The sequence below is a fragment of the Parasteatoda tepidariorum genome, chromosome 8 (genome assembly GCF_982258835.1).
Source record: "Parasteatoda tepidariorum strain Cologne lab strain chromosome 8, Ptep-v5.0, whole genome shotgun sequence".
Lineage (NCBI taxonomy): Eukaryota > Metazoa > Arthropoda > Arachnida > Araneae > Theridiidae > Parasteatoda > Parasteatoda tepidariorum.
The window spans coordinates 53,573,239-53,595,877 of record NC_141762.1 but is presented as its reverse complement, the minus strand read 5'-3'; the positions used below and the strand labels follow the sequence as shown (position 1 = coordinate 53,595,877).

The 22,639-nt window shown below is 31.3% G+C and overlaps 1 protein-coding gene across 1 annotated transcript in view; it reads right to left on the bottom strand.

The window, feature by feature from the left end:
* Nucleotides 1–19,186: 19,186 nt before the first annotated feature.
* Nubp1 (NUBP iron-sulfur cluster assembly factor 1) overlaps nt 19,187–22,639 on the bottom strand; it is a 33,766-nt gene continuing 30,313 nt past the window's right edge. The window contains exons 10-11 of the mRNA XM_016071586.4: nt 19,815–19,895; nt 19,187–19,358 (exon numbers count right to left, since the gene is read on the bottom strand). Coding sequence (XP_015927072.1) covers nt 19,327–19,358; nt 19,815–19,895 — 113 coding nt within the window. The 3' untranslated portion in view covers nt 19,187–19,326. The remainder of the gene's footprint in view (nt 19,359–19,814; nt 19,896–22,639) is intronic.

Here is a 22,639-nt window from a genome sequence, read left to right as displayed (position 1 = left end):
ACTGAGAAAAAAATATGGTAGTCTTTGCAAAATTACAACTTATCCTGAGAGAGCCGCGATGGCTCAGGGGATAGAGCGCTCGACTTCCAATGAGGCGAACCGGGTTCGAATCCCAGTCGATACGAATTCCTCACCCGGTTTGCACCGACCACAGTTCTGAAGTGAAATATCCTCAGTGGTAGACGGACCATGGGTTAGAGTCCCCTTGCCGTCAGGCTAACCGTGGGAGGTTCTCGTGGTCTTCCTCTCCATGTAACGCAAATGCTGGTTAGTTCCATCAAAAAGTCCTCCACGAAGGCAAATTTCTCCCAATACTTGATCCAGGAGTTCCCTTGTCTTCTGGATTGGGTTTAAAACTACAATTGTATTCTCTTACATTGTACGTTGCATTCTCTTATAATGTTATAAAGTAATCGTTTATTAGCTAATTACACAGCATTTTATGATACACTAGGTCTCTTGTTTGCTTTAATAGTGAACCCTATGATTTCTTGACTTATTTTTTGTTTCTAGATTGTTTCTTCGAAATTAAAAAGTACGTATTCAATTGAAAAACCATAAAATGGTTTGTTGTACCAAAACAGATATTTTTTTTATTTGTTCTTGATTCTATGATTCTGTTGGGATAAAAATTAGGAATATATTATTAAATTGCATAAAAACTGTAGAGAGAAACCGATAACAGAGAAAAAATTGTTCTGGAGTACTATCTGTTTATAATTATTATATTTTATGCATATTCAAACTGATTTTTTTTTCAATTAGTTCTTGTAAGTAATATCATTGCTACTTCTTATAATTAAAACGCAAATCTGAATTATAATTTTTAATGTATTCACTTTTGAAACGCGTTTTTTTTTTTTTTTTAATTTTTTTTTCAACCGAAAGAGTGTGTTTAGTTTCTAATTCCTTTGTTGTTTTTCTGACCCAACACGTTTTCATGACGTCAATATCATACTCAATGACGTAAGGTTTTTCTGGTTGTCATGGTAACGCGTTTGAAATGACTACCGGCAGGCAAAAGATCAAGTAGGAGATTTTAAGTCAATGAATTTTACAAGGAGTTAAAAAGAGAAATTGCACACAAAATATGTTTACTATTTTTTTTCCTTGGTATATATATAGTTAGTCTTTTTGTTACAGGAGATTTACATTTGCCATTTTCAATTTCAGAAAGTTCTGAGTTAAAAGCTCAATGGAACATTCCCGAAAAGATGTTCTCAATTGTTGCTTAACAAAGAAACTCAACAACGTTTCAACTGAAATACTTCTCTAAATTTTTCTTTTATATATATAAAGAATCTCCTAAGTTTGATTCCATATCACTGATGTTACGCCTCTTTAAATGTGTAAAGAGTGATAGCAAATTCAAAAACATTGTTAATCAGATCTAATTAATTTTAGCACGAATTATGCATTTTAAAAAGGATTATCCATTTTCATTTTCAGATAGTTTTGAATTATAATCTGAATTGAACATTCGCCAAGAACTATTTTTAATTATTTTTTAATATTTTTTCTATTGCAGAGAAACTTACAACGTTTCAACAAAAATACTTTCGAAATTTTACTTTTGTGAACAATAAAGAATCTCCTAAGTTTGAAACAATATCAGAGATGGTAAGTATGTGTTAAGAATAATAAATGTACAAATACTAATGGTATATTCAACGAATTTATCAATCAAATTTAATTAATTCTGCAAGAATTACACATTTTTACTTCTAATCTAATCTAATCTTCTAATAAGATCTAATTTTTTAAAAAAATCAGGCAATGTCAGACAATTTTCTTGAAATTTACAGAATTGTATTTTGTGAATTGAAGAAAAGCATTGAAAAATGCGATACAATAAGAATAAACAAATGAGAAGTAATTTTGCTTATTAACAGTATATAACGATAACCTTATATCATATAACAGTTCGCATTGGAAACAGTTTTTTATCTTTCTTCAATTCGATATAAATATTCAGAATTACAGGGGTTGGACGAAACTACGTAAAAAGTTAATACGACTGTAAATACTTCCAAAATGAGCTAAGAAATTTAACGTTTCTTTTTTCAATATCACTATAATTAAAAAAGCAAGAAGATTTCCTCTCCTTACTTAGCAAGGATAAAATGTCACCATTTCTAAAAGCTTCAAGCATGTTCTTTTTAACAATGCAACAGTTTTGCAATGTGAAATCTTTCAAAAACATTTGTTGCTAAAAGAAAGATTGTTTATATAGAGTTAGCGCTGAAATGTTTCCATAGTTTTGTTCAACTCCTGTACATCTGGCAACAGATCATTTCTCTCTATCTCTTCTTTCCTTCTTTATTATTTTTCTTTGTTGCTACTTTTGACATCAAGTTAAGTGAGAGGTTATAAAATAAAAAAGGAGTGAGAGATAAATTATTCTACTATAATTAGTAAATAATTATTTACTAATATATTCGAGGGAAAAAATGCAAAAAAGCACTTCAATAACTTTCGAACAAAAAGGATTTTCGTAAAAACCTGTCCAAATTTTATAATTATAAATGGTTCTATCAACACGACAAAATTTCAACTCTGTAGTTGCATTTCAGTGGGCAGTAGATCGGCTAATTTTTTTTTCTTTTTTGTTATTATACAGTTAATAATTCTCGAACTAATAATCTAATCATATGTAATTTTTTATTCTAACGACCTCCTTGTACACTTTTCTACTTTTAATAACTTCTGAACAAATAATTAGGTATCAATATATATATATATATATATATATATATATATATATATATATATATATATATATATATATATATATATATATATATATATATATATATATATATATATATATATATATATATATATATATATATATATATATATATATATATATATATATATATATATATATATATATACATATATATAGTTAGGTTATTGATAACAATCAATAGTTGTATAACTGAAATTCTGTAACTTGCATTGCACGAATATTTAAAATTTGGCTTTACTGATAGCCTTCACTTTTGTTACCTTTTTTTCTACTGTACGAACAAAAAGAAATTTTAACGAATTGCAGTGTAAAATTTGACTAGAGTGTTTGTTGTTTACTGGTACAGGTAATTTAATTTTTTATTTATTTTTTATTTAAACACTTTTGAATATCGGTAACAGAGGGGAACATAAGTTAATGTTTCATTTAATTTGGTGTTCCAAATCAGAACATCCACAGCTGTTTCAAGTTTTGTGGACAAGAAACATTCCAGTGAGAGCTGGAATTTCATAAGTAAATAATTCGATTAATTTTTTTTCAAATTTTTTTTTCTAAATGCCTCTCTATTTCGGAAATGTCCCAGATATTATCTTATAACCTAGAAAGAAATGTGTAGAAATTGTCATTAAATCACGTAAAAACCATATATTTATGTAAAAAATAATTTAAACTTAAAAATTATAAGCAAATTACGATGATACACGAGCGAATTTAAATTTTAATAGAATCGGTTCAGAGCGAAGTTATTTGTTTTAAAAAAAAAACTACAGAAACACGAAGAGAAAAAAGTAATAAAATAGAAAATGTTATAAATTTAAAGCAGAAGATAGTAAAAAACATATTTACGGAACATAACAGAAATGCTTTTATATAAAATACCATAAAAGTTACCGGCTTTTACAAGCAAACTTAATAGAATCGGTTGAAATGCAACGAATTTTTTTTCTTCTTATTTCTTCTAATCAAATACTTAACTTAGCCCAGTACTTACTGTCAGGGAATATTTGAAATAAAGCAAATAAGATGCTTTTACCTTATTCATCGATTTGCCAACGATAGAGGCAAATTCGCATTCCATTTCATTTCTATTAACCTTTATGTTTGTCTTCAAGCAATTTCTAAAGATTACTTTCTGTTTTGTTTACAGAATGGAAATTAAAGAGGAGTAGTCAAAATGTCATTTTATTTCTAAAACTAATTAGTTCGATTAGAGTTTATTTTCATTCGGAGAATTCTCGCTTGTTCATTAGAATACTATATTCAATTTGCTGACAAGTACGCTACAAACAAGAACGTAAGAACTTTTCCAATTGCTTTTGAACAATACAAACAGAAAGAATTTCGGGATTTCCTTTAATTTGAATTAGACGTGATGTCTGTGTGTCTATATATAAAAACCATAGTTTGAAGAAAGTAAAGACGATTACATAATACCACATTTTAACTTCAACTCAATTTATTATTAAATTTAATACGATTTTAATATAAATATTGTATAGAAATAAAGTGCGTATTGATAAGTCCGTAAATATATATATACAATAGTATAATATGTTTTTATGATGCATGAAATTTCAAATCAAATAATGAAGTTTTTGTTTACAATAATATTCAATTTTTTTTGACAACATTAAATTTTTGTTGTTCAGTGAATGTAGATTTTGGCAACCATTTTATGATAAATATTTTTCAAAAAAATCTCTTGTTTTTATCCAGGGAGACAAAAACAAAAACGTAAATATTTTTCTAGTTTAAAACAATACAAACAGAGAAAGATTTTCGAGATTTCATTTGATTTGAACAGGACGTAACGGCTGTGTTTGTAAATACCAACGTTTTGAAGAAAGTAAACACTTGAATTTTGCCCGCTCTGTCAATACAATATCCTATTGTTCTTTGGGTTTAAATGCACGTAGAGTTTCTTTTATTTCTCTATCCGCAAATTCAAGAATTTTTTCCTTGGAAGGAAATTCCGAGGCTTAAAAAACCTGTAGAGATGTTAAAGTATCTGTTGACATACATTTTATAACCGTCATTGAGCAACCGACCCAACCTTCGGGCTCATGACCCCCAATGTTCAACTCCGTAGTCTTGTAGAAGACCACGAGAACCTCCCACGGTTAGCCTGGCGGCAAAGGGACTCTAACCCATGATCCATTCACCATTGAGGATATTTCACGTCAGCACTGTGGTCGGTGCAAGCTGGATGCGGATTCATTTCGACCAGCCATCGCCGGGATTCGAACCCGGTGCACCACAGTGGAAGGCGAACGCTCCACCCTGAGCCATCGTGGTTCTGTTGAAATACATTGTAAAAACTGTGGTGTAATACCTAACAGACTTTGGTATTGAAAAACTAAAAATTGTGTATTATTATAAGTTAATACCAAATCGTGTGTTCATGCATACTTAAGGGATGTAGTTAAATCCAAACACCTGTTTTCTCTGAAACAGGGTCTTAGGGGAATTTCTTTGTACTAAGTCAGGTGCATTTATTCCATTCATGGTTGGCAACAGGCCGGAGGATATATTGTTGTCGTTTTTTAATGCTCCGTAAATTTTCGAGAATATAGTTAAATTGTAATTTCGTTTATGCTAGAAGTGATATAATCGATGACAGCAGACTCCAGCAGCTTAATGTGGTAGTTTACTTATTTAGCATTATTATTTTTGAATATGTACAGTAAATTTTGATGTTTATGTGGTATGAATTTTCTATCTGTGATAGCGAACATTGAAGCTGAACTAGGCTTAGCTATTGACCTCAGTGTAAGTTCCAAGAACATAGTCGATTATTAGTCACCATCTGCTTGTCGATTTGATTTGACAAATTGGTCATAGTCTATTTATTATCTAATAAGTTTCAATCCTCTTTACGGATTGAACGAGAATGCCACCATTTTAGTTGATTGTGGTCGATTATTTGACAAGTAATTTCAATCTTCTTGCCGAGTGGATTTGACAAACTGATTATAGCTAATTTAATACCAAGTAAGTTTCAATCCTCTTTAAAGATTGATGGAGAATATCGATTGTGGTCAATTATTTGCCAAGCAATTTCAATCTTCTTGTCAGATTGATTTGGCAAACTGATCATATAAATTATTATATAACACGTGCATGTTTTTAGTTGTATGATAAAGATATTTTTGTTTTCATAAGAAGATTCACATAAGCTTGTCTGTATAAAGGTATCCAACATTTCCGATTCTTGCGTTATACTGCATTGTAAAAGTAACTGTGCTGATTTTTATGTGCATCATATCATACTGCAATTATAAACTTAAATGATACTGAATAAAAAACATGGTGACAGCTACATTACGCCAAGCAATAAAAAAGAACACTCTAGGTGTTTCACTACACCGAGTGCAATCCTTGGTTTTGATGAGCAGTAGAACACTTCGAGGAACTTCGCTTTTGTTTAAAATAGTTACCACCATTTTTGGTGCTCAGACACACGAAAATGTTTGACATTATTTCCATGACGCCATTTTTAGCTATTTAGTTTATCTCACTCTCAAAGTCTGAAATTATTGCACCCGATTTTTAATATTTATCAACTGTAAAGCCCAACTCGACGAAAAATATGGTAGTTTGACTTGAAACACAACATTTTGTAAGACGAAACTTATTCGCTAGCTCTAAATATTCTGTCTGGCGAGAGGAAATTTTGCACCTCAATAATATAAAATAAATTTAATATAAACAATGCATATAAAACATAGCTTAAAAAAAGCAGTCCTGCAACAGCCTGCAGTGAGCCACGAGATTAAAGCTCTGCAATTTTGAAACTCGGTATTATTATGGCACTGTGGTTATCATTACACACACGCAGCCTTTATCTAATTTTTATCATCTAGAGCGCTTTAATGTTATTAATTAATTTTACAACTAGTTTTATCTATTTTTGGACATAAATGGCACCACAACAATTTCCTTCTTAATTTAGTTCTTATATTAAGAGATGATTTGAATATCAATAATTTTAAAAGCTATACTTAGTACGATGCGAAGTTAATAATTGTTCGAAGTTAATAACATCTTTTTCAAGAGAATATTTGATAAGTTTAATCCTTTGATTTTTTTCTTTTTTGATGCCAGCTATATTATTCAAAATATTATTCCATATATTGCATGCATCCCATATCTGAAATTTCAACATCAGGCTCAAAATAAGAATCTTTTTTTCGTAACGAAAAATTCTTGAAAAAGAATACTTCATATTAGTGGTACTTAAAAATGTTACATAAAACATTAAAGAGAGAGAGAAAGATTCATGATTTACTGTAATGCTCATCATGTTGTAGTAAAAAGTTTATTTAAAACATGGTCTACTACAGCATTCTGCATTAAGTTAAGCTTATTCATCTCAAAAGCAGGAGGTAAAATCAACTTTTATTTTTCCCTCATTATTTTCCCTTTTTCCTTCCTTTTATTCTCAAGAGATAAGAAACGTGGTTAGGACACAAAGGCAAACAAATTACTATGTGTCGTCCGTAAGCTTATGATGGAGACATAATATTTCCTGACCAAGCTTTTACAAATGCATTATGGGGCGGCTGTTTTCGTAATCTTATTATTGTAGTGCTCTGTTTTCCGAATAAATCTGTTCGGAACTTCATTTTAGGACATATAATTTCTTATAAAATTATTATAACTTCATTATTTTTGTTTACGTAACGTTATATGATGAATTTATCAGATTTATTAGGAGTATAAGACAATACGTTTTTTTAGAGTTTAGCAAATAATTTAAAGTTCTTATCCTTTGATAACGGCGAAATATGCAATTATTTCCAAATAAAATTCAGAGAGAATATTTTTGGATTACTTGAAATAAAACAGAACAGCATACTATTATCACACTTAGTCATACTATAATAGGCTTGGTCTTGCTTTTTGTTAACTATGCAGAGTAGTGAATAATGATATCTGTAAATTTTGAAACATATATTCCGACCAAATACTCATGTTTTAGATTAAATAAAACACGTTTCAATTTTCCCGTGTATCGTAAATATGGATTATTTTTAATACCCCAGTGGTATCCAATCTGCGTAATGCGGGCCAAATCCAGACTACCACAACATAATTGATATCTGGCCCGCCGTAATTGTATTTTATGTTTCATAAAGTCAGTAAATCATACAAAACAATTTTCTGAATAATCACAATAACTTACGCGCAATAAAATTGAATACATAATTTAATTGTTGTCACTAATCCTTCAAAATCTGACGAAGTCAAAACCAAAAGACTGAATTGTAATTCATTTGAATAACTGAACTGAATTTATATGAACCGATTGAATTGTCCAGGTCCAAAAGACTGAATTGTAATTCATATCACAATAAGTGACGTACCCTTGCACCATGGATTGATTGTTCACTTATTTTCGAGTTCTTAAACGAAAATCTTTGCGCAGTTTTTGGTACGAGAACTTTAATTTATCAGTACACTATGAGGTATGTTGAAATCAGTCAAATAACTCAAACTACCATACCGTAAGAAATACAAGGGGAAAAAAAAGTCTGGGAAAATGTTTAAAATAGTCTAAATAATTATGCCCGACTAAATAATAAATGGCTCTAATAGTTCTGGCCTTTGGGGCTTTGTGGAAGACTCATGCATAGTGGCTTTTAGGACTTAGTAGAGGAGTCGCGCAGTGTGGTTATTGGGACTTAGTAGAGGAGTCATGCAATATAGCCTTCGGGTTTATATATCTATATATACAACAAAATAAATAAATACAAGAAAACACGAAGAAAGTTAAGAAAAACAATGAGTTTCATTTATTGCGCATAAGCTGCAAGTAAACAGAACTCATTACCTAAGTTCAAAATGAAGATAAAACAAAGGAAAATAATAGACATCTGAAAAAAGAGGGGGGGGATAATAATGAAAATAAAAGAAACAAACAAATAATTTAGAAGGGGAAAAAAATGATGAAATTTTTTTAAAAAAACCGGAAAATAAAAGATATAATCTTTTCATCAGCCCACACGATTATATCCTTTTTTTTCCTTCCTAAATTAGTTGTTTGTTATTTTTTTTTTCGTTACTATTCACCCCCCCCCTTTTTTTTTCTTCATATGTCTATTATTTTCCTTCGTTTTATCTACAGTTTGTTTTATCTTCATTTTCAAAATATTTCGTATGTTAATTACTTTATAATTTATATTAATAACAAGTAAAACACTCATTCTTTATTTATGCTTTATCATTATTTGTTACTCTGTTATATATATATATATATATATATATATATATATATATATATATATATATATATATATATATATATATATATATATATATATATATATATATATATATATATATATATATATATATATAACCGCTTCGTAGAACAGCCGACCCAATTTTGGATTTACGACTACCAATGTTAAACTCCGTAGCCTTGTAATTCTGAATCATATTAGAAGACAAGAAAAATCCTCGATCAGTACCCCCAGAGTTATGATTTGTTATGGGAACATTGAGGACTTTGTGACTCGACAGATTTAACGTGCATCAGTCCCCATTTACTACACGGGAAGTCTGCGGTCGGCGGGAATCGAATCCACGATCTCTTGGATTTGAGCTCAGTGCCTAGCAACCCGGCTATCCCGGCGCAACCTTCGGATTTTATTTTATTTTATAACCGTCGTTGAACAGTCGACCCAATTTCATGGGTTTACGACTACTTACGTTCAACTCCGTAGCCTTGTAATTTTGAACCAATCCAGAAGACAAGGAAACTCCTGGATCAGTACCCCCAGAGGTATTGATTTGTTGTGGGAACATGGAGGACTTTGAGACTCGACAGATTTAACGTGCATCAGTCACCATTTACTACACGGGGAGTCTTCGGCCGGCGAGGATCGAACCCATGACCTCTTGGATGTGGGCCCAGCGCCCTACCGACCAGGCTATCCCGGCCCAGCCTTCAGATTTTATTTTATTTTATAACCGTCGTTGAACAGTCGACCCAATTTCATGGGTTTACGAATACTTACGTTCAACTCCGTAGCCTTGTAATTTTGAACCAATCCAGAAGACAAGGAAACTCCTGGATCAGTACCCCCAGAGGTATTGATTTGTTGTGGGAACATGGAGGACTTTGAGACTCGACAGATTTAACGTGCATCAGTCACCATTTACTACACGGGGAGTCTTCGGCCGGCGAGGATCAAACCCACGACCTCTTGGATATGGGCCCAGCGCCCTACCGATCAGGCTATCCCGGCCCCCCCCAGCCTTCAGATTAAAAAGTTTGGAAAACACTGGATTAGAGCATTAGTATTACAACCTGCAACTGTAAGCCTACAGTCTATTTCGTAAAAGATAGTTCGCTCAGTCTATTTAAAAAGCGAAAAAAAATCTAACATGACTTCGGATAACTGCTTCTCTATTTGTTCACAAAATAAAAGAATTAAAACATAAATTAAAATATTTAAGACAAAAGATAGTGGGGATAGACTAACTAAAATTTGCAAATACTTGAATAATCTTGCTAATTTTTTAAAAGATTTAACATGGCATAACTATAATAAAGTGGTGAATATATAAGCCTACGAACTATTTAGAAATAGTGGTGAATAAAAGTCTAATATATTGAATATATTAAACAAAGAATCACAATTAATGAACTACCACTCGAAAATATTTATTCGCTGTCCGGAATCAAGTTGGCATCTCTGTAATAGATACTAATTGAAATAAAAAAACAAAATTGATGGAGAAAATTCACTTATTCTTTACAAGGAACCATAAAAAGTGACTGTACTATTATTGAACTCAATAATGCTAAATTTTGGTTATAAAAGCTATTGACACCATGGTAATCGACGTAGCTTCGTTCTTCCGTGCCACAGGTCCTGGGTTCGATCCTCGGGCCGGGCAAGGTTGACTCAGCCTTTCATCCCTTCAGTGGGTCGATAAATGAGTACCAAGCATGCCTGGGAACTAAACACTGGGGGTTCCGCGTTCGGCTGACCACCTGACTGGAACATCTACTTCTGCCCCCCAGAGCCCAAGGTCAAGAAAACTGAGATGGGCACAGTAGGCCTTGGCCCTTTATGGGCTGTCGCGCCGCTGAGTTTAGTTTTTTTAGTGGGGATATATAGTAAGGGAATAAGAAAATTAAGAAAAAAAATGTTTTTATTAGTCATCTTCTTTTTTATGTCTTAAATATATTTTAACTTTAATAAATATATTTAAATTAATGTTTATTTTTATACAAAATAATTTTCTCTCTCGTTTAAATGCTAAATTTTAAAAATGACAGTGTGGTCGCAGTGAAATAATAATGAAAATAACCAAAAAATTTCGTATTGTATAAATTTGATGAATGTATGTTGAGATATGTATCCGTTTCAGAGAAGTTTGGCATCCTCCCAAAACGGCCTCTCATTCTAAAAACTAGTTACTTTATTTGAGGAAAAGTTAATTATAAATGGTGCAATTTCATTTTATTAATTGAGAAAAAGAAATCGATTTTAAAGCTAAAGGAACGCATACCAGAAACCATTCATTTATCATTTCAGTGCTGCGAAAATTAATTTTTATTAACATTTTTAATGTTAGAGTTTCACACAAAATGTAAAAAGATTAATAAAAACGATCGTAAATTCTTTATGGTTATATTAAATGTCTACGTAATGGGTTTTTTGTTTTTATTTAAATCATAATTGAACAATAAAGAAATCTATTTTAAACTTTTGATTCTTTCTCATAAAGCAAACATAATATGAAAATGTGACAAAACTTTATTCTTACAAATGAAATTTTATTTACAACTTTCAATTATCAAATATAAACTAGCTGAGGGTATGACAGCACGTCATTTCCAAACATAGAAGCTGTCATACTCTCGACTAGCCCTCATCGCCTCGACTTGCCCTTAACGATCAGTTCCGCAGTGGACTGATCGTTAAGACACGGCTCCCAGCAGATCACCGAAGTCAGGCATCACTGGCTGCTGTCAGTGTGCGGTTGGGTGACCACTTGGATTAGTCTGCGTAGGGACCGAGGGTGTGCGGTATTGGTCCTCGTTAAACTGTTCTACCGTAAAGTGCTCGACTTCGCTTGCAGGTCGTCTGGCTACCGAAGCGGGGGTGCCATCCCCTCTGCAGAGGATCAAAATTGTGATGGCATGTCTTCGGATCATCCTCAGGGATGTTTCCAAGACAGTCGCCAATAACCCATTGTGCAGCTCTAGTGCGACGTAAATTAACTACAACAACAGCAACCAAGCATAGAAGATATTTATTAGCTTAGACTAATTATTAAATAGCCTAAAATCTAATTTTTACTTTTACAACCTTTTTGAAAGCTTTTAAAATTAAGGAAAGAAAATCTAAAGGCATATACATATTTTCTTAGTTAAAGATAACTATGATAGTGAGTGAGCGTGCTAAAATTAAAAGCCAATGTGGATCAGATCGCATAAGGTTTTTAGATAAAAATGTTCCCAATCTGCTAGAAGATAATAACTGATTGACAAGATTGTACATTTCGATTAAGGAAAAACGATCTTATAACTTTCAATGTTTCTTTCCCAACAATTTTGATTATTTGCCTTATTCATCAAAAGAGAGAATATTTTAAACTTATTTGCTAATGTTAAGAACCATGTTGGAGACCATGGATCAAACACCACAATGCAATATAACTGTTGTTGTTGCACGCCCCCATTTTCCGTGCTAGACCAGGTCCATGACGTTATACACCCTCAAGAAATCCAACACGGTCAATGAATCATCTGCTAAATCCTGTTTGGTGAGCCCCAGGCACACGAGGATGAGGTGAGGCGAAGCCTGGTCTGAAGAACAGTTGGAACAAATTTCAAAGTTCTTGGATCCTTCCGAAAATTTCATTGATTTAAGGTGACCACTTCGAAAGCGGGCAAGAATAGTTTGTTCCTGTCTATTAAATCCTTGGGCCAGGAAGCCTCCAGGTCAAGAACACTGATACCATGAGTGCTTTGGGGGGACATTCCAAGACGTCTTGTTTTTGTTTTTTATTTTTGAGAAGATTTCCAAAAAGGTGAGGGGTGCCGGCGGCACAAAGACCTCGCAAGCACCAGCAATATAACTGTTCCCAATTGATATGATAGTAATAACTGCTTGACAAGAATGTACGTTTATAAAAATGCAAATTCAGTATTATAAGTAAGTATACTAATTTATTATTTATTTACTTTCAAATCATATATTATCATTTGTCTCATGGTTTTAGCAGTGTGGTGTTATCAACATACTATGTTTAAGTACCAAAGTTAGTGACGTGGCAAATCAGTAAACTTCTGTGTATCTTCAGTGTATTATCTGTAATCTTCTTCTTGAAGAATAACGAAATGAACAAAATTTTACAACGGTATTGTGGGGAGAGTAGAATTCGACAATGTCAACCTTCATCTATAAAAAGGTACCCCGCCATAGAATCGAGTTAACATGCGTTTTATACTAGGAAACTGGAGCTATATTTCTGTAGTGGTCGATACACTACAGTACTCCCCCACCGGAATTTTATCTGTGATAGAATTCGATAAACGGATGCCACTAGTTGATTCGTTGTTGTTTTGTGAGAAGCCGGGAGAGCTGTATTAAGATCATCGTACTTTTTGAGTGCTGAGATCGGGAGAGCTGTATTAAGTTCACGGTTGTCGCTCCTATGTTGCCTATAGCAGTCGAGTGAATACGTTGTACGTTATGTGTGATCGAGACTGGGTAGCAACAGCGTGAGGAGGTCAATATCGCAGTCACAAGTCAACTGTTCAATGTGGAACATCAATCAAAGTGGGCTTGTTCAAATCGTAGTGGGAGTTTATGCCAAGGTAGGCGCGTTCTCATCAAATCCAGGTCACCAATGTGGTGATTGTAGATATTGACGATGTCAACCTGCATCTATGAAAAGGTACCCCCCCCCCCCATAGAATCGAGTTAACATGTCTTATATACATACTAGGAAACTGGATCTGTATTTTTGCAGTGGTAGATTCACTACAGTATTTATACATTTCATCCATTTGAAATTCAGTTCAGTTCGTTATTCTTCAGAAGAAGCTTCACTTCTCCACATTGGAGGCCTGCGAACGGGATATGAACTCGTCTGCATCGAAAGTAATGCCCACTTTGAGCAGTTGACTTGCTATTTGTGATTGAGTCATCGTCCTCCTCGCGCTATTGCTTCTCAGCGTTATTTTATATATTATAACCGCCGTTGAACAGCCGACCCAATTTTTGGGTTTACAACTACTAATGTTTAACTCCGTAGTCTTGTAATTTTGAACCAATCCAGAAGACAAAGAAACTACTGGATCAGTACCCCCAGAGGTATTGATTTGTTATGGGAACAAACAAATCAATACCTCTGGGGGGACTTTGTGACTCGACAGATTTAACATGCATCAGTCACTATTTACTACACGGAGAGTCTTCGGGCTGCAGGGATCGAACCCACGACCTCTTGGAGATGGGCCCAGTGTCCTACCAACTAGGCTATCCCAGCCCTCTCAATCTCATTTTTTTTTTATAACCGTCGTTGAACAGCCGACCTAATTTAATGTTCAACTCCGTAGCCTTGTAATTTTGAACCAATCCAGAAGACAAGGAAACTCCTGGATCAGTACCCCCAGAGGTATTGATTTGTTCTGGGAACATGGAGGACTTTGAGACTCGACAGATTTAACGTGCATCAGTCACCATTTACTACACGGGGAGTCTTCGGCCGGCGAGGATCGAACCCACGACCTCTTGGACTTGGGCCCAGCGCCCTACCTACCAGGCTATCGGAATCCTGCACATACTCGACTGCTTATAGCAAAACACACACAACAGTGAACTTAATACAGCTCTTCCGGACTTCCGCAAACACGGCAACTAGTGATATCCGTTCATCGAATTCCATCCTTGATAAAATTTGGCCAGTTTCCATTCTGAAATCCCCAAGACCTTTATTTAACTCATAAATTATCAAACGTTGTAAGTAAGCTTAAATCCTCCTCTAGCTCTTCTCCTTTCTGGGGCCCAAGCAAGAGCAACAGATATTTTTTCTCTAAGTGCAAGATACAGCCATTTCCTTATAAGAATTTTATTATTATTCTATTGTGTTTATTTTAGCTTCTGCCGAAATAATTTAATTTCTTATCTAGCATAACTAGAGAATTAAAAAAAAATTATTCTCAAAATTGCTTCTGAAAGGTTTCTAATTTTTGTCTGTTTCTATGTCTTTGAACTGTAAAGTAGAACTGCTCTAACAATTGCTTTTTAACAACTAGTTTTGCTTTTATTTCAATATTTGGTGCTATCCAGAATTTATGCAGTCTATCATAATGTGCAGTAGGTGAAATATGAAAAAAAAACCTCACCTTCCAAAAGGAAAAAAAAATTGGTTTTAAAAATCAATTTGTTTTAGGTAATAAGCTAAGTGAATTTCTTTCTATAACTCAATCTCGGTCACAAAAATATTTTGACATAACATTAATAGGAAAAAGTGGCTTTATAAAACATAAAACGCGAATTTCTCATAAGTACAAGTGTTTTTCCAAAAATAATTTCCAAAAAACGGATGGAGTGGAAGAAAAAATTTGAAAAACTAGCATTATTTCTTTATGACTTTTAACTAACAATATGTTGCCTTGTTACAATTTATTTATTATATGATTGTATTGTGCATTTCAGCATCCATCTTTTTCAGAGCTCCATAGAGACACACAGCTAAGCATTATATCTTATTACCACAAGTAGGTATTGCTACATTCTTTGAAATGCAAATCATACTTCGGTGAGGCATTTAGCTGACTGAATTTGGCTCTATCCACCAGTAATTCACTCAGAGCAATTCCAACAATAGTTCTAAGTTATGCAGGAAAGAACATGATTTGAGATATCATATGTCATTAACATTGAACTCTGATTGAATTGGGAAAAAAAAACTTTTAATTTTTCCGTTGTTTCTTATAAATATTAAGGAAATAGTTCAAAAAAAAGTTTTTCATGATTAAGCTAAAATCATAGAGTGATATTTGATTTAAATTTATGAGCTTTTATTTCTTAATATAGAAATTGGAGTTAAAAATCTAAAGAAAAACAAATTGCCCAAAGAAAAATCTGAGGAACTGAAAACATTTCCAAGTAAACTTTTATAAGAACTTTTTTCCCTGATGGAATTTTTTTCCCAGAAAAAAATATGGCCAGACATTAATAGGTTAAAATGAGTAATGATAATTCAAAACCCCTTGAAGTTCAATTTTAGGTCTCATTCACCTGGAAGGTGGCATGTTAAAATGGAGAATGCTAGATGCCAATTGTTAATACTGACTGCTGCTGGGATTAATTATGGCACAATTAAAATAACTTATTTCAGTGCTCAAATTTTATCAAAACAGGATGCATAATAAGCAAAAATTATAATTTTAAGCAGAATCCATTGTCTGCTGACATCTTATTATAATGCTATGGAATTTATACCACTAATTATACATTAAATTTGGTTATATTCTGAGAAAAATATTATTAGCAAAAAATTAGCAAGAGTTGCAGTAAATAAACCAAAATAAAACTCACTAACTTTGCAGTCTACTCACGGTCTGATTCTGGGACAAACAAAATGGTTTGACAAACACTACTATTAATTTGTTCACAGGAAATTCTGTCCCACGATTATTTATCACACATAAATTTTTGTCTTGCAAAATATCACAAGATTGTGTCCCAAGATGTTTTGCCTGCTTAATATCTTATTTTAAAATACTTGGTAGACATATCCCACAGATTTTTTTTTAATTTCATTTGTTCTATAATTTTGTTTATGATATACTATTTTTTTTTCTCTAGTGACAAAGTAATGCTTAAACAGGTAATGTTCACACAGGTAAAATTTCCTAAGATTGCGTCCCAAGATGTTTTGCCTGCTTAATATCTTATTTTACGATACTAGGACATGAGCGATGTATCCCACGGATATTTTACTTCACTTGTTCTAAAATTTCGTTCATGACAGATTCTTTTTTTCTAATGACAAATTAATGCTAAAAAATACACACACACAATTAAAAAGAGAGAGAGAAAGAGACAGAAACGTGTTAAAACATAGTTATAACACCATCACATATACACACAGGCAAATTTTCACAAAATTGTGCCCTAACATGTTTGGTCGGCTTATCTTATTTCAATATACTTGGATGGTGTATTCCACAGATTTTTTTTAATTCATTTGTTCTCATAATCTTGTTTGTGCTAATTTTTTTCGAATGGTAAAATAATATTAAATACCAAAAAAGGATAAGAAAATGCATTAAAGCATTGCTCTAACACCATAAGACACATTTACAAACAGGCGATATTATATTAATCATTTGCGTAATTCTCTTTTCTGTCGTTGTAACACCACTTACTTCCAGGGATAATCAAGAATTTACTGTAGTTTGTTTATTCACTTTGAAACTAGGTGAGATTCATTTTTTACTCAAATCAAATTATGCAATGTGAAATGCTTCTAACTATTAATTAACCAATTGACTGAAAACAATTTTAATCTTGTATTTAAACTCATAAAAAAATTTCCTTGTGGAAAATGAATTTTCTACACATTTCCTGAAAACAGTGTCAAGACAATAATTTATAGTAAAATAGTGTTTTTAAACTGGGTCACTTAATTAGTAGCTTAGGGAAACGAGATATTTAACTTCAATAATTTTTAATATATTATTACATTAGAAATTAAAAGAAAAGTCTAAAAGTGAAAAAAATTTGGGAGATAATTTTATTCTCATTATATGATTTTATAGATTTGATTATGTTTTGAAGAAAAAAATAATTTGTAATTCGGTAAGTTCTAAAAATATTTAGCTACTTTCCTTAACAAATTAAATATGAATATATTGACTAAGTTTGATACAAAATTTTTTCTAATTAATATTGATTAAATGAATTCCAAAAATATCGGTCATCTTAAATTTAGGAAAATATATGCTAACATAGGAAAAAGTTTTCTTTTACTAAAATAAATAATGCGATTTAAAAAAAAAGAACCTTTTTTGTTCATTAATTTACAGTAAGTAAATAAATTTAATTTATAACTTTCTGGCTATTTAAGACTTTTTATATACAGATATTGGCTATAAGACTTTTATATTTATTATGAAGATGTACAGTGCATCAAAAAAAAATTTATAAAGAAACGGACCCCCAAATAACTTTTGACTTGATGATCAGATCTTCACATTCTAGGGCTAATTCTTAACGATTTGAGGGGGTTACCTCAAATATCTTAATTGGTGTTGACGATATTTTATATTACGAAATCAAAAACAAAAACGTACTTTCTAAGAATAAACAAACCGTTTTTTCAACGGATTCAGAATTATGACTCCCACAATATAGGGGTAGTCGCAATGTGGTCTCCATAGATTGGTCAGGAGAGCAATCAAAAGTTTGGATCCCATGGAATAGTTCTTAAGAAATCAAATTTTAAATAAACGAATTCTTTAAAATTCGATTTCTCAGCAACTATTCAACCAGCTTCGCTCAAATTTTGTATTTTGCCCTGTAAAATTACACCCTTTGAAATGATGTAAAAAATTTTATACCTTACAATTCAAAATTGTTTCGACTATTATTGAATAAAATAGCAAAAAATAATAAATATTTACTAAAAAAAGTATTTATTGCCTGGAATTATCTTAGGACAAACGAATTTTATAATTGTGTGTAAAAATTTTTCAATATGCTTTAAAAGTTATCGGGTTAAGGCGCAATATGCAAGAAGTAAAATTAACACTAAGGGCTCCAAACTTTGGATTCTAAACTGAGGGAGCCACATTTCCCAGATTGTGGTTACCCCTATATTTTGGGGGTCAGAAATCCAAATCTGTTGGGGAAAAAAAAAGATATGTTTATTCAGAGAAAAAGTACGCTTTTGTGTCTTATTTCGTAACTTGAAATATCGTCTGCACCAATTAATTAGCATATTTGAGGTCACCTCCTTGAAGCATTAAAAATGGCTCGTTTTCTTTTTTTTTTGGTGTACTGTATATTAAACTAAACACATTTCACATCTAAAAGATTTAATTGAATACACAATATTTTTATTATTATATTTGTGTTGGTTATTTGACATAAACAATAAAAACATGTTCTTATCCCAATTAGTGTTGGTTACTTAAACTGGCCTGGCATCTTGAACAAAGTTATTCTCTCTCACAAATTTGCCAAAAAGTAGTGAACAGCGAGTAACTTTTCCTACCCATAAGTGCTTAGAATGACAATTTTCGTTTGGCTGCAATACTATATTTGTACCGCAGAGAATAAAAATAATCCTTTGTCCAACAGATTGAGAAATGGTAGTTATATCAATTCTTATGGTGAAAATCTACTGGTTGAAACCAAAAAAGTAAACACATTTTGAAAGAAAGCATAAAACTTGTGGGTCTGAAAAATACACAGACAATTTATAACAGAGTAAGTTTTTAGGCACCCAAGAAAAAATTGTGAGACACTTGACTGAACAAATTATAAATTTATAAAAGTAAAAAGTTCTTTCTTTGTTCAAATTGCTTGTTCCTACATTTCTTTGTTCAAATTCTTCTTAATACCTGTAAGGAGAAAAAGGAAAAAACAATTGTTTTTATTCTAAATATTTCTTATTTAGTATTAAGTTTACAAAGCAACATGAAAGTGAGAATTATAAAAAAAGGCAATGTGTATCAAAATTAGTCAAGTTGAAAGAGTTTTGAAAAAACTGGAAAAATTACTTTATTTAGTTTTTAAAAAAATAAAAATTTAAAAAAAATAATGATTTTATTTTTCAATATACTTTAAAAATATTTTTTGCAATAAAAACTATCGTAATAAAAGATAAAGAAACTCCTAAAATAATTTTAAATGCCTACTTCTGTCTTACGTTTAAAATGTAAAGGTCAAGAGCATACATAGAGAGAAAAAGCAATTTTTTATAACTCAGTACAGAATCGAAAGTGTTTCTATACTTTACTCTTAAAAATATTAATTATTTTTCAAAATTTAAGTTTCAAATGATTCAAAGAGCATACTTTCAACTATAGTATTTAAAATATCTTTTGTAACTGATTCTGAATCCTTCAAGAACAATTTTCCTTCATCACAACCTCTACCTAAATATTAAAAAAAATTAATGCATGACATAATGATTTAATGCATGACATAATGATAAAAAGAGTTGACACTAAATACAGTAGAGGATCAATTATTCAAATCAGTTTCACTCAAACAATACTGTGTAAAACAAAACGACTTAGATGTGTTTTTTTTCCTTTCTTTTGTCTTTTGTAAGCATATTTAGTTTTTTCTTTTCTCACTTTTAATAATATGAGTCAAAATTTATGCAACATAAAGAATCAAAAGTTTATTTTTCTATGAACTATGTGCTTTAAACAGGCATTTAAATGTTTAGTCGTGAGTTAACCTGTCACTTTTGTTTTACTCATTTCACAATAGGGACTTTTTTTCATAGTTACATGTAAAATCATCACACCTCAAATAATTTCCGTGACGAAAAATATCATCATGCCCATTAGAGTAGTAGTTTGTGTATGACAAAATATTTCATCAGTTTCATTATTCAGTTTACCCAATTAAGAAGTTAAGAAATTTTTCAGAAAAACATACTTCTCACTTAAACGTAAGCAATTGAAGTTTTTGCACTTATTTCTAAAAAAATTTTATATTTTGAGGATTTTAAAAAATATTATATTATTTAAAAGAATTTGCAAAAATTTTAGATAGTATGTTAAATATTAAATACTCTTCCTAGAAAATATAAAAACTATTAAATATTGATATAAAAAATATAGAAAAATACCGCAAAGAGAAATTTTCAGTTGTAAATTAAAATTTTTTATCCACCATATAGAGATGAAAGAAACACAACAATAGAAGGGTAATTTATTAAAGAATCTTATAACAAAAACTTTTTTCATGAACTTCAAAATAACAAAAGCTATAAATTTTTTCCCACTCTATTTCATATACCATTTCTTATACAATTGTACTTTTATAATCGATTACCAAAATAACATGAAAAAAGAGAATCATATTAAAGGGACATTAATTCAACAACCGAAGAATGAAATTGCACTTTCCACGAAGCAGTCACTCTTCTGTTAAAAGTCACGAAAAGTCACTTTTCTATCAAAATCCAAGCATAGTGCAATGAAAAATATTTAATGACTTTTGTTTTTTTACAGTTCAGAACGATTTTTTTTTTCAAAATATTATTCTTAAAAAAAATTTCTCATAAAACATTGTTTATATTTTATGTCTATGTGGTTGGTGATGAACATATTTTACATAATAATTAAAATTTCTTTTCGGTATACTATTATATCTAATTAAAAAATATATGATTCTGTTTGTTATAGCAAAAAAAAAAAAACAGTTGGGTTTATAAAAACCATATTCAAAAAAACTCTAATCAAGTGTCCTACAACAGCTGATTACAGTTTTTTTTTCACAGAACTCTTTATCATAAAATCATTATGTATTCAATTTTAATTTTTTACAAAATAAATATCAAATACAATCAATTTTCATGTTTACAAAGCTATGAAATATAATAAAGCAAATTCATGTGATTAGATGATTTTGATTAAAGCATAAACCACTACTGTAGAAAATAGGAAAGTCATATTATTCAATTTTAGCAATAATTTTAAGCTGATTTTTAAACTTAATTTTTCAATTAAATGATATCTGTAGCAAAATCAAAAAAGAGTAAAATGAAAGTATCAAAAATTATTTACTACTGGGTATCCAAATTAGGCTAATTTTACAGGGTATTTAGTGATGGGCAACATTCATTTATATTCGACACAACCATATTTAGATTACTACTGATATAGTAAGTTTAAAATTGTTCATAGAAATAATTTTTGTTACAATTGCGGCTACCCACTATATTTTGGGGGTCAGAAATCCGAATCTGGCGGAAAAAAAGGTGTGTTTATTCAGAGAAAGTACATTTCTGTCTGATTTCGGAACTTAAAATATTGTCTTCACTAATTAACTAGCATATTTTAGTTCACCCCCACGAACAATTAAAATGGAGAACTAGAACGTGAAGATATAATCATTAGATCAAAAGTTATTCAAGGTGGTCTGTTTTTTAGGGGGGGAGGAGCACATAGTACTTAGTTTTCTTATATAATTTTCTAGACAAAATAGACATTTGTATGAACGTTTTCTTCAATGCAACCACTAAAGAGTTAGCTGATTAGCATGGAATATTTTACTCTTGTGCAGAGTTTCAATTCAGAGAAATCTTGGTAAAGTGGACATCTTTCGGATAAAGAAATATGTTCGCTAAAGAGTCTCTTTAAGTGAAGAACATGCAAACAGGGTGCGTAGCCAAATTATTCACCAAAAAATAAGCACCTTTTAGCACTTTTCAAGTACTCAAAAAATATTTTTAAGTACTTTAAAAAAATATCATAACTAGGCAGGGTTGGAAAGTTTTTGACAATTGACGTTTTTATCTTGTTTTAACCGTCATGTCAAAAAAGGAAAAAAAAAACTTTTGGTATTGTTTTTGACAATTGACAAAAATTATGAAATTTTGAATCATGTAAAACGAATGGCGTTTTCATACGCTACGGACTGATAATACCCCGAAATAGATTGAGGTTGAATTAATTGTGAAAATGTTGAACAGAACAATGCAAACTGCGTTTTTTGCAAAATTCGAAGCGAAAATCAACATGGTAAAGGAAAAATCTTATTTCAAAAAAGGGAAAAATTAAAAACACCAAATGAAAAAGGCACCTTTAAGGGCTTTCAAAAAACGAAAATCGAAAATAAGCACATTTAAGCACTTTTTAAAAAAGCTGCGCACCCTGATAAA